The sequence below is a fragment of the Mirounga angustirostris genome, unplaced genomic scaffold (genome assembly GCF_029215605.1).
Source record: "Mirounga angustirostris isolate CCGP_5_RB_7025 unplaced genomic scaffold, mMirAng1.0.hap1 SCAF_8, whole genome shotgun sequence".
Lineage (NCBI taxonomy): Eukaryota > Metazoa > Chordata > Mammalia > Carnivora > Phocidae > Mirounga > Mirounga angustirostris.
This window is the reverse complement of record NW_026991716.1, coordinates 22,778,187-22,791,167: the sequence shown is the minus strand read 5'-3', so window position 1 is coordinate 22,791,167 and position 12,981 is coordinate 22,778,187. Positions and strand designations below refer to the sequence as shown.

The 12,981-nt window shown below is 43.6% G+C and overlaps 1 protein-coding gene across 5 annotated transcripts in view; it reads left to right on the top strand.

Annotated features, from left to right (window-relative positions):
* The first annotated feature begins 408 nt into the window (after nt 1-408).
* CDYL (chromodomain Y like) overlaps nt 409-12,981 on the top strand; it is a 173,967-nt gene continuing 161,394 nt past the window's right edge. For 2 of the 5 annotated variants that reach the window (XR_010413516.1, XM_045866432.3), the window contains exon 1: nt 409-821. Coding sequence is in view for 3 of the 5 variants with exons in the window: in XM_045866432.3 (XP_045722388.1) it covers nt 798-821 (24 nt within the window). In the remaining 2 variants the exon portion in view is untranslated. The remainder of the gene's footprint in view (nt 822-12,981) is intronic. The other 3 variants (XM_045866431.3, XM_045866430.3, XM_054505748.2) reach the window with 2 other exon arrangements.

The following is a 12,981-nucleotide window of genomic DNA, read 5'->3' as shown; positions in this document are numbered from 1 at the left end:
TCCGCCTCGACCTTCGAGGCCCCCCCAGTCCCGCCCGGCCCAGGTCCCAGCACCCACGTCGAGGCGGGCCGGCCGGCAACGCGGCCGCCGGGTCCGACCCCCCGGAGGGGACTTGCAGAAGTCGGGGCCCCGCCCACCGCTCCCGCGGCCCCGCCCACGCCTCGTCTCAGCCCCGCCCACCGCTCCCTGGCTCCTCCCCTTCCTGCCGGCTCGCCCAAGGCGGCAACCCGCCCGCCTCGGCCCGGAGCGGAGCCCACTGCTCCCCTCGGCCGCCCCGCCCCGCCTGCCTCCCCGCCCCTCCCGCGCGGGCGGTCCGAAAACCCGGAGCGCGGGAGCGCGGCTCCGCCGGGCCCGGGCGGCCGCACTGGGCATGCTCAGTAGCCGGGGCAGGTTTTTTTGGTCGCAAGTAGGAAGCTTTTTGCACTACACCGGAGAGGGGGAGCCACGGAGCCAGCCGCGCTGCCGTGCACCGCCGCCGCGCCCGCCCCAGCCCGGCCCGGCCCCGCGGCGGGGCGCGATGAGCCCGAGCCCGAGCCGGCCCGCCGGGGAGTGAGCGCGGGGCGCGGAGGGCGCGTTGCGCAGCTGCTCCTGCGCACAACCCCGCCGCCGCCGCCGCCGGCCCGCACTGGCAGTGAGTGTGAGAGGCTCGTCCGTGCTGAGCTCCCGGCGCTGGGAGCGGGAGCAGGAAGCGCAGGCCACGCAGGGACCCAACTGAAACAAAGTGTCGGCCGCCCGGCGGCGGCGGCGCCTCGCCCCGACCCTGCCCCTCCCGCCCGCCCGCAACTCCGCCGCCCACCATGGCTTCCGAGGAGCTGTACGAGGTACCTCCCCTCCCCCTCCCGGACCCTCGGGCCGCCCCCGCCCGCCGCCCCGCGCCGCCCCTCCCCGGCCCGGCCGCGTCCAGCCCGACGGCCCGGCTCTGCCGCGGGCGCCCGCTTCGCCCCCTCCCCCTCCGCGGCCGCAGTTTGCTGGACGGGAAATGTGTGCGAGGGGAGCCCGAGCCACGCTGCTCCGAGGGGCCCGGCGGGCGGGGGGGCTCCCCGGAGTTGTCGGGCGCCTGGGGGGGGCTCCGGCCGTGGGGAAGTAGCGCTGACACCAGTGACTTGCTCAGACTGAGCCCAAAGTGTTCTTGGCGGGGGCAATGGGTGTGAAGCCCCTGTTAGAGCTTGGCGGGGTCTGTAGGCGGTGCGGGGGTGTTTTTCCTGTCCATTTAATCAAGCATTTTGGAGAGGGTTTTCCTCCGGTTTGAGGAGTGGGGGGCCGAGAGGAAGAGTGCAACTGTCTTCGACTCTGTTGCTAGCCAAAGCGATGCAAAATAACGCACCGAAAATGCTAAACGTTGACCACATGCTTTAATTAGGTTAGCATTGTGAGCCAGGAAATTTAAATTTAACGCTGATACACCGTCATTCATTTGCGTCGCAGCGTTGCAAGTAAGAAGGGGCACAATCAGACCTATAAGTTGTGAACGATGGGTTTGCCAGCTTCAACTTCCAAGTTTTGGAGTTATCTGTTTGGATCTTTAGACATATTTTGTATGCCTCGGTATAACTTCCTGACGTATTTCGAAGTAGACTTCTTGGGAGTACAGAAGCTTGGAAGGCTTTCTGTTCTTTTGGATAAACGATCTTCTGTTTATATATATTTATAAATTCATCTTCGGAAGAGACTTAAAGCTTCCGGATACTCTCTGGATTCACCTTTAGGATGCGTTTAGGGAACTGGGTGTTTAGGGGCTTAAGTAAGCGTATGTAACAGGTAGAGCCCCATGGCCCTTGTCAACCCCTAATATGTACCAGGTGAACCTTCTGAGGTGTCATTATTGCAATTGGCGTAGAATGGCACTCTATTCCCGACAATGATAGCCTTCTAGCAACTTTTCGTTGCTTTTTAAAAGCAAGTGTTTGCAGAAGTTCTCAGGAGGAGGCTGCCTTCTGTAGAAATAATGGTAAGATTGTTGGCTCCCCTTACATTGTATGTGGTCAGTGTACCTTAGCTGGCACTGAAAACGTTCCATTCTCTTCACCCATTTTATACATTAGCTGTGCCTTAGTGTATTCAAGATACTATCTTTGGTCATTTGGCTATTTTAGTAAAGGGGAAAAAAAATCTTGTCCTCAAGAAGTTTCCCTTCTAGGACTAGGGAAAGTGGTGTGCATGGGGAAGGTCCATAAGTAGAGGCTAAGATAGATGCAGGTCTTCCAGGCTGACAAACAGTTGGAAAAATACAGATGAGGGATTTTGGTTTCTACATTAGATTGTTCTTTGTTTGTTTAGGTTTGAGTATTCACTGTACTGATTTTTGTGATTATAAACACATAATCACTTAAGTCATTCCATTAGTGTTTGGGTGAAGGTAGCACCTTATACATCAGTTGTATCTTATGTGTGTAAAAGTGTTCCTGAAGACAGTATATTTACCACCAGTGCTTTATGAACTAAATTTAGTTCTTTATTCTTATCTTCAGGTTTTCTAGTCACTACTTTCCTGGCAGAATTCATGTATAAGTCACATTTTGTTCAAAATTCGTGTTCATTCAGCATGTTCATTGAATGTCTTCTCTATGGTGATTCCATAAGGAGATAGGGAGGTGTAAGGTATGAGGATGGTTCGTGTCCTCAACATTCTTTGGGGAAGAAATAAGTACATTGCAAAGAAATGATACTCTCATACAATTGACCTTCTGATTCTGGGTTTTGGGTTAGTTTTGAAAAAAAGTGTTATAGAAGTATAGTTGAAGTGATAGTAAATATCGTGATAGTATCCTTCAGGATAAGTTCTCTAACTTCTTGATCTTGTAGGCAACACTGACTTCACTATGACTATAGTACGATTGAAAGTTCTGCATAGTGGTTAAGAGCCTGGGTTTGGAGTCAGAAAACCTAGTTGTTGAATTCCAACCCTGTCACCTTGGGTAAATTACCTTGAAAACTTTAGTTTTCTCATCTGCAAAATTGGGATCAGTGCTTACCTCACAGAACCGTGAAATTTAGATGAAAGAAAATGTAAATCATACTCCACAATTCCCGTAGTGAACACTCAGTAAGTGATGGTTATTGTTGTATTTTAACTGATCTAACATGCCTCCCTGAGGCCTGGTTTTGTTTCTAAAGATAGAGAATTGTATTGTTGTTGTTGTTGTTTTTTAAAGATTTTATTTATTCATTTATTTGAGAGAGTGCGAGAGAGAGAGAGAGCACACGAGAGGGGGGAGGGTCAGAGGGAGAAGCAGACTCCCCGCTGAGCAGGGAGCCCGATGCGGGACTCGATCCCGGGACTCCAGGATCATGACCTGAGCCGAAGGCAGTCGCTTAACCAACTGAGCCACCCAGGCACCTGAGAATTGTATTGTTTTAATCAGGGCAATATTACTTGTGAGGCAGAAATGATATGCAGTTGTAAATAAACACTATAGTCTAACAGACTATTTGACAAGGCTGGGAAGAACACTAAGGTACATTAGTAATAAGGTCATGGACATTAGTTGTCTTGTTTTGTTTGGTTCTGCCTAAATCAAAACAGAAGTTTCGTGTTTGGCCTCAAACTCTACAATTTTGTAGGGATAGATTGACAGAGGAAGAAGTTCAAAGTCTTGCTTCTTGATGTAACCTGGTATAGTAAGAGCACAGGTTTGCAGTAGCTGTGTGAACTTGGGTGAATTAATTGATTGCTAAGCCTCTGTTTTGTCACCTAGAAGAAATGAGATCTCCAGTACTTAGCATGGTGCCTGGTATATGGTAATAGGTCCTTAGTAAAGTGGTTCTTGTAACTGTGTGGATAAAAAATAAGGGAACAAGATGGGGTGGAGCATCAGCCTTACAAAATTGGAAGAGTGTCTGTTGAAGATGGAATGGATATACTAGGAAGAGTGTTGAAGATGGAATGGATTTACTAACTGTATCTCTAGCAGCTAGGATTAGGAAAGACAGATTTTTTACTTACTCCTGGTGAGTACTTCATAACTTTCACAAAAAGATAAACATCGTATAGATCAGGGGTCCAGACTTTATGTAAAGGACCAGGCAGTTGATATTTTAGACCCTGCAGTCCATGCAGTTTGTTGCAACTACTCAGCTCTGCTGTTGTAGGGCAAAAGCACCCATAGACAATACCTAAACGAATGAGTGCCATTTTCCAATAAAACTGCTTATGGACAGTAAAATTCAGATTTTATGTAGTGTTCACATGTCATAATCTTTTTTTTTTTTTTTAAAGATTTTATTTATTTATGTGACAGAGAGAGACACGGCAAGAGAGGGAACAAAAGCAGGGGGAGTGGGAGAGGGAGAAGCAGGCCTCCCGCTGAGCAAGGAGCCCAATGTGGGGCTAGATCCCAGGACCCTGGGATCATGACCCGAGCTGAAGGCAGATGCTTAACAACCGAGCCACCCAGGTGCCCCTTACATGTCAGAATCTTGTCCCCCCCATCACTTAAAAATGTAAAAATCATTCTTAGCCAATGGGTTCCATAAAATCCATGGGCTGGATTTTGTTTTCTCACCTCTGCTTTAGATGACCAACTACTCAGGGACTGAGGTTGAGGCATGTGGAGTGTGGAATAATGAAAGTCCTTCCAGCTCCAATCCCAGTTCTAGACTGGGTTCCACTCTTTCCTTTTGTATAATGAAGGGAATAGCTATGTGTCTTCAGAAACTCTCTCTCCTGAACTTCCTCATCAGTAAGATGTGAAGCTTATATGACCTTAGCATGTAAAGGCAATTTATAGTTGATAAAGTGCTATACCCAAGTGTTAAATGATTATATTATTCTAGGAAACATCTTTATGTTCTTCCATTCTGTTTTTTTTTTTTTTAAAGATTTTATTTATTTATTTACTTATTTGAGAGAGAGCATGAGTGGGGAGGAGAAGGAGAGGGAGAGGCAGACTCTCCGCTGATCAGGGAGACCGATGTGGGGCTCGATCCCAGGACCCTGGGATCATGACCTGAGCTGAAGGCAAATTCTTAATCGACTGACCCACCCAGGCGCTCTATCTTCCATTATTAATTAAAGAAAGAAAAAAACCTATCCAGCTCTCACACCTGAAACCAAACCTGTTTTCCTTTGATATTTGGGATTTCAAAGCATCACGTAAACTGATTATATCACCAAAGAAAACTGTGAGATCAAGAAGACTATCTACTGGTCAAGTTACCACCATAAGACTTCATTCATGTGGGACTGAATAAGGAATCCACACTGTAGGAAAATGGAGATGCATTCTCCTTATATGTATATCTTAATATTCCTTCTTTCTCAGTGGATATGGGGTTTTTCCCTTGAAAACTGTTAAAATAGCTAATTTAAATTTTAGTAAGATCTCAGTGATCTAGTCCTGGCCCTCTGAGAAATTATTTATCTAACACATGCATATTCCAGTCTATCAAAAATGGAAGTAAGTTTTTAAGAATGAAATTTTATCTGGCTTATTTAAAAAATGTCTTAAAGTTGATTAGTTTGGAAGGATAATCAGGATTTGGGGGAAAGGTAAGTCTTTTGAATTTTTCTTACTGCTTTGGGATATCATTGCTCCTGTCCCCTATGCACCACATGGATTTTATGTACATTGACCAAAAGCACAGTTATAAATAAAATCTGCTTGTGTAATTCAAATGGAAGTCACAAAGATCAAGAGACCTTTTTCAGTGGATGTTGGTCAAGATAAACCCACATCTGTTGTGTGTGTGCTGGCTCTTAAAAGATTGACCAAGATAAGAAAAAGAAAAGAGAGTTGTTTGACTTCTGGAGTTGATTGTGGGGCAGTGAAGTCAAATGTGTATTTTGAAAATTAACATCTTGAATGTGAATTGCTGAGGATATTATTTATTTGCCTAAACAACAGTGTGGAGACATCCCACGTGCTTAACCTCTGTATTTGCTTTCAATTCCTGTGTACTAGAATGTCTTTTTTTCTGTTCTTGCTATAATATCTAAGAATCATTAAATTTTTCTTCATGCTCTGTAATAATTTTTAATCATTAAAGATCTTTTCATGGTGTATAGAAAATACTTTATTTGTACTGTTCTGATTCACAGTTTTGAATATCTGTGATGCACAAAGCCAATATGAGTCAAATTTTTGTGAATAAGTAGTTTTTATATTGTGTGTGTGTTTCTAGGTGCAACAGCATCATCTGGGGTCCTTTTAAAATACAGATTCATGGGCCCAAACATGAGAGAGTAGTTTTCAATGTTTGGATGGAGACCAGAATCTATATTTCCAAAAAGCTGCTTTATGGAATGCAGGTGGATGTAGGAGCCTTTGGATTGCAGTGGTCTGTGTTTCTGACACTGAGGCTACACTACACATTGAGGTGGGGAGGGGTTGGGATCTTCCTTTGCAGAACAACTCCAGGTGGACCAGACTAGTCCTTTTTGCAGGCTCTTTGTTGCTGGTTGTTAACGGAGTCATTCCACGAAGGGAGTATTAAAAATACTAGGTAGCTAGCTAAGGGTGCTTTAATATCTATTTTGTGTTTTCATTGTATGACATACTTGTCCATCAGGTTGTAAGATTGATGCTAACAATCTTTAAAACTAGGAATTTTTTCTTGTCGTTATTTTCCAAAGTTCAAGTATTGCAGTAGTTGCATAATTGTTGAGTTACACTTCAATGAAAGAGTGAATTATAGGACTGACTCTCCATTCTTGACCTCTTCCCTCCAGAATTCCCCCTCCCCCAGATGTTATGCCTTGTGCTGTTCCTTTTACACTTGGTTCCTCCTCTGCATATGTGGTTTCAACTCTTGGGTAGGAGAACTTCTAACTTTACTAACTTTCCCACACAAACTTAATTCTCTTTAGCCTTTTAAGCTGTGCAGAGCCTTGGGGATCTGTGTTCTCTGGGAGTCTGGGAAAAGTCTTTCCCGTTTGTATGAAAATTTGTACAAGTCTGTATGAGAGTTTTACTGAGGGAGAGGATCAATAGCTTTCATCTGTTTCTCAAAGGGATCTGTGACCCAAAACAAGTATTAAAATTGTTCTTGAGATGTTTGAGCTAAGATTTGACTTTCACTGCCCTTCACTGACCATTCTGACATTTTTTGCCAAACTCAGTTCAGCTTCAGCCAGAGTCCACAGTAAAATCGTATCAAAACTTCACTGATTAGATTTGGAAGTTGTACACTATTTCTTTAAGTGGCTATTCTCGAAATTATACATCCATGAAGTCTAAAGTTAACCAAAGGGGAGTGGGAGGTACAGGCTTCAAGTTATGGAATGAATGAGTTACAGGTCTGAAAGATCCAGCATAGAGAATATAGTCAGTGGTATTGTAATAGGATTATATGGTGAAGATGGTAGGTACACTTGGGGTGAGCATAGCATAATGTATTCACTTGCCCAGTCACTATGTTGTACACCTGAAACAAATGTCACATTGTGTGTCGACTGTATTTCAGTTAAAAAGGAAGTTAAGCAGGGCGCCTGGGTGGCTCAGATGGTTAAGCGTCTGCCTTCGGCTCAGGTCATGATCTCAGGGTCCTGGGATCGAGTCCCACATCGGGCTCCCTGCTCCTTGGGGGCCTGCTTCTCCCTCTGCCTCTCTCTCTCTTGCTCTGTCTCTCATGAATAAAAAAAAAAAAAAAAAAAAAAAGGAAGTTAAGCAAAATTTAGCTTCACTTCTGACAGTATAAAGACTTTAGAATCCTTTAACTCTGATCCCACCCCCCCCCGAACTTACATGCTGTTATTTTCCCGTGTTTATTTATGTCTATGGAAAAAACCTTACACAATAGGACATTATTATTGTATGCAGACAATATTTGTTTAGATTTACTTATATCTTTACCAGTTTTTTTGATCATCAAAACTTCTGGGATTCCTTTCTTGGGTATATCCTTTAGAGATTTCTTTAGTGAAGGATTATTGGTGGAAATGTCTATTTTTTTTTTTTTTATTGTAAGGACATATCTCTATTTTGCCTTCATTTCAGGAAAATAGAATTGATTCCAAATAAAAATCAGTTAATTGGTAAATTTCTTTAAGCATTTTGAAGATACTTTTCCGTTGTGTTCTGGCTTTCCCATTGTGGTGGAGGAGGTTGTTGTCAGTCTAGGTGTAGTTACTTTACAAGAGATCTGTCTTCTGTCTCTGGTTGCTTTTGAGATCCTCTCTTTGACTTTGGTGTTCTCTAGTTTTATTATGGTGTATCTCTGTGAGACTTTCTGTTAATAAGGTTTGTATATGTTGTGCTTCTTTGGGCAGTTTTTGCCTTATTAGTGCTCAAAGTGTTGTCCATTTTATCATAAAATACTGCTGTTCTTCTATACACTTCTGGAATTTCACCAAGTAGTTATTTATAAGGTCTTCTCATTTTCTCCTCCCTATCAAAGGGTAAGAACCCTCTCATTTCCATCTTTTTGTTTTAGCTTTGTTTGCATTCCGGGTTTTTCCTTGGATCTGACTTCTAGTTCACTGATGAAGTGTGCCTAATCTGCTATTTAACCCAGCCATTGAGTTTTTAATTTCAACAATTATATTTTTTACTTCTACATTATCTGGGGTTCCCCCACCCCAAATCTCTAGCTTGCTTTCTTAGTCTTTGGTATTTGTCTACTTTTATGATTGAATCATTCTTTATGGTTGGGTTGGAGAGAGGTATGGGGCACTTAGATATTTTCCTTGCTTCTTTTTTTTTTTTTTAAGATTTTATTTATTTATTTGACAGAGAGAGAGATAGCGAGAGCAGGAACACAAGCAGGGGGAGTGGGACAGGGAGAAGCAGGCTTCCCGCTGAGCAGGGCGCCCGATGTGGGACTTGATCCCAGGACCCTGGGATCATGACCTGAGCTGAAGGCAGACGCTTAATGACTGAGCCACCCAGGCGCCTGATATTTTCCTTGCTTCTTGCAAGCTCAATAAAGCATTAAGAAATACACTTTATTGAAGATCTAGTTATTTTGTAGTGAGAATGCCCTTTTGGAATCTTGTTAGCTTTTTTGCCAGAATTGGAAGAAACCTTATTGATTTTGAATTTGTGGTGTCATGCATGGGGATAGAGGGCTAGAGCCAACACTTGAGATTTATGTAAAGATATTGAAAATGTAAATAAAGTATAAACTAGATTTCAACAGGACTGATTATGAAAATGGATATAATAGTTACAGAACTAATGATTCTAAGGCAAAATGTTCAGCATCTTTGTTCTGTCAGCCTTGATATATAAGCATATTTTCTCTAATTTTTCTTTACCTGAGGTTGTCCTTGTCATGTGGTCTGAGCTACTGAAGCCATAGTTGTCGGCTTACTTTGTCCACACCTGCACAGCCCATCCCTTCCTACCTTTGTGTTGCCATTTTTCCAATAGGTGGATCACCCAGCTCGCTAGCTTCAGTGTCCGTTCTCATTCAGGACCTCATTAGAGTTCACAACTAGCAGGAATCATCCCCTCCAAACTCTGTGTGAATAATTTACTTTTTTCCTTTGCACTATTGACTTATTAATTTGCACTTTAAGTATTGCTTTCTCTAGGTATTAAATAATACCATATGTATTTTTTTCCGGGAATGGGTTGGCTATTTGTTGATTTGTTGCAGTGCTTAATCTGAGGACCTGAATGTGACTGGAGTTCTATTTGAAATTGTACCATATATGTGAGAATTGTGCATTTTGTTTGGAAAAAACTCTACATGGTGTTTTGGAGGAAAATAATGTTCGTCATAGTATTTGTGTTTAGCTGTTGGTGAAAAGTGTTGGGGGGAGATATCTAAAAATACTCTCCAGTTGGAGAAGTTAACCACAATATATTTAGAAAATGCCTTTGTATTTTGTCTTATTTTCATTTATGATGAACTCTGCAATGTGAAGTTTTTAAGAGGTTGATATTTTCTTAGTGTTTGTTGATAAAGCCCAACGATGTTGATTGCAGATAATGAATATCTCTGGTTACAATATACCCATTTTTCATCAGCAGTATGTTTAGGATTGGTATGTTTAGGATTTTAGGGCATCACAGAGTTGCATACAGAAGCATTTCCTATTTTAACATGTAACTAATTTGGGTGCCTCAGTTCTTTAGAATATGCAAGAACCCCAGGACCAAATAAAAGTCTTCTTGGCTTGTAGAACGGGTCACACCCCTTACACATTGAACAGCTCTGGGTCTCTCTGGGAGACTGTTTTCCTTTATTTTAGGCATGATATGCTTGGACTTCACCAACTTCCTTATCATGTTAGGAACAGATTCTTGGTAAGAGAAGGAGAGCTGTCAAAGGCCTGTGGGTTGACATTAATAAAATTGCTCGTGAGATGAGCTGGTGACGGCACCTCCGGGTCATGGAAAGCACGGGCTCCTGAGCCCCACAGAGCATGTGAAAGGCATGCTTATGAAAAAAAAAGGCATATTGAAAAGAGCTGTCAAAAATGATTTTTAAAAAGTTTTGGCGTGTAAGTGACAAAATTCAGTTTACTTTAATGGTAATTTTTTCCCAAAGATTCCACCCAAGTATTCCTAACAACAGAAGCAAGAGATCAGATAGCCTCATAAGAGTTGGAGGTGGAAGTTGGGGATTAAATGGCCCGCTGCAGTCCTCGCCTGTTTTTGAATTCTCACGTTACCTAAACCTTTGTGAAGTTAACAGTGTATGCCATAGAAAATTTTTTGGTTTGATATTAAATGTCTTAAAGGTATTTACCAGTACGTACTTCTCCATAAAACTTTGAGTCAGGTTGATGTTTCAGGAAGAGGAGTTAGTGTTCTCATACAACTTTTGATCTCCCGCTGGGCGTGTGCATCCAGTGCAGGAGCAGGGGCTTACTGTGTTATCTTCCATGACAACGCTAGGTAAAAGAATTATTCCTGTTGGAATGGAGGCCTGTCTGGCTGTAGAACTCTTCCTACCCATGGGCTAGGCCAGTACCCCCTTAGTAAACTTCCTTTCATCTCCTCTTTCCCTCTTGAATGTTCTTGTCCGCATGTCCAGCTCTGGTGCCTTCAACATCATTTTCATCCCTCTGCCACATCCCCTTTGAGTTGAGTCTTCGTTTGTTTTGACTCTTAACCCTAGCCTCCATACTTGCTTGTTGCCTTGGTAAAGCTCTGGCCCGGGAAGCAGCAGTCTGGCTGCTCACTTTTTCTTACTTAGCTTTTCGTGTGTGCAGTCCAGAGGGAAATCTCTGTCCGTCTTACCTCAGACACCTGTGGCGGAGGTTAGCCACCTCTCCAACTCTTGGCCAGCAAACAGGTCCCCCGTCTTAATCCTCTAACTTCTCTCTTGTATGCAGATGAGCTTTTGAGCTTAAAGCAAGAGGTTAATGATTATTTTATTATCATTTCTTTTTTTTTTTAAAGATTTTTTATTATTTGATAGAGACAGCGAGAGAGGGAACACAAGTAGGGGGAGTGGGAGAGGGAGAAGCAGGCTTCCCGCGGAGCAGGGAGCCCGATGCGGGGTTCAATCCCACATGACCTGAGCCGAAGGCAGACGTTTTAACGACTGAGCCACCCAGGCGCCCCATTTTATTATCATTTCTAAGGATGGAGAGAGAGCGTATGTGGCAGAGAGTGCCAACTAGAATATGATTTGTGGTATTTTTCCCTCAGAGTGTAGATGTGATGAAAATTTTCTCCAGAATTATTTTATATGCCATCATTCAATACCACTAACTTCATCTCATAAATGAGTTGAGAATGTCTTGATTAAATTGATGGATACATATCTAAAAATGTATTCCTAGGGGAAACGATCCTAAGTAACTGTAGGTTGGGACTGCTTAAAAATGATGAAGTTGCAATGATTATGTAGAATGAGTTTAAAAGATTGTGGAATGAGGGGCATCTGGCTGGCTCAGTCAGAGGAGGAGCATTCAGCTCTTGATCTTTCAGGGTTGTGAGTTCGAGCCCTACGTTGGGTGTAGAGATTACTTAAGTAAATAAGTATTTAAAATAAATAAAAGATTGTGGAATGAGATCTTATCAAGGTGTGTGGGTCCACCTTGGCAGGAGGGAGTTAATGTGTTAAGACCAGACACGTTCAGTTTTCCTGGGAACCTGATAAAACCAACAGAAAAGAGATTGTGGTCATGAGTGGACAGCTTTACAGCAATGCTGCACCCCTGCCTTTGTCAAAAGATGGCCTGGGAGAGAAAAAGACCAAAACCAGGAAGTGGAGGGTCAGGTGGAGAAAGGATTGTTCTAAAATCCACGTCCCTTATATGCATAATCCCACTGGAAGGAAGGCTAAAACCTTGAAGTCCTTGTCTTGGCTGATTGCTGTTGCAGTAGAGAGATATGCTTTGAAGTTGGTAAGCTTTTTTTTTTTTTTTACAAATTTTATTTATTTATTTGATAGAGAGCGAGAGCAGGAACACAAGCAGGGGGAGTGGCAGAGGGAGAAGCAGGCTTCCTGCCGAGCGGGGAGCCCGATGTGGGACTCGATCCCAGGATCCTGGGATCATGGCCTGAGCTGAAGGCAGATGCTTAACAACTGAGCCACCCAGGCACCCTGAAGTTGGTAAGCTTTTAAAAAACTTTACCTGTCGTGGAACAGGTCTCCCCTTGAGGAAGAGTGTTCCCTTAGAGCTTGAGAAGGAAACATTGGAACAAGTAAGGACATTGATGTGACCAAGGCTTTGAGAACTTCAGTTTTTCCTTGGAGGCAATAGGCAGCTGAGCCCCTCACTCTCCTGGGTGATTGCGGTGGGAACTAAAAGTAAGGTGGAAATTTCCATCCTTCATGTGCTTTTTCACCACTCAGAAATCTGGCCCCCATTTTTCCAGAGCCCTCCTAGCATACAAACAGGAGCTCTCTTCCTGCGCCCACCTGTTAGGGCCACTAGTTAGCAGATAGTGGACTATCTGCTTTGCTCCTTGGGAGGAGGAGGAGGGATGTGCTCATGTCCTTCACTGAATGAGGCAGAACTGCTTCCCATAATTCCCCAGGTGATGTGAGGTCAGCCAGAGCCCTTACCTTGTCACAGGGTTTTTTTTGGTTTTCAGCTGTGCTTTTTTCCTAGTAGTATCCCTGGTAAGGGCCGGGGAC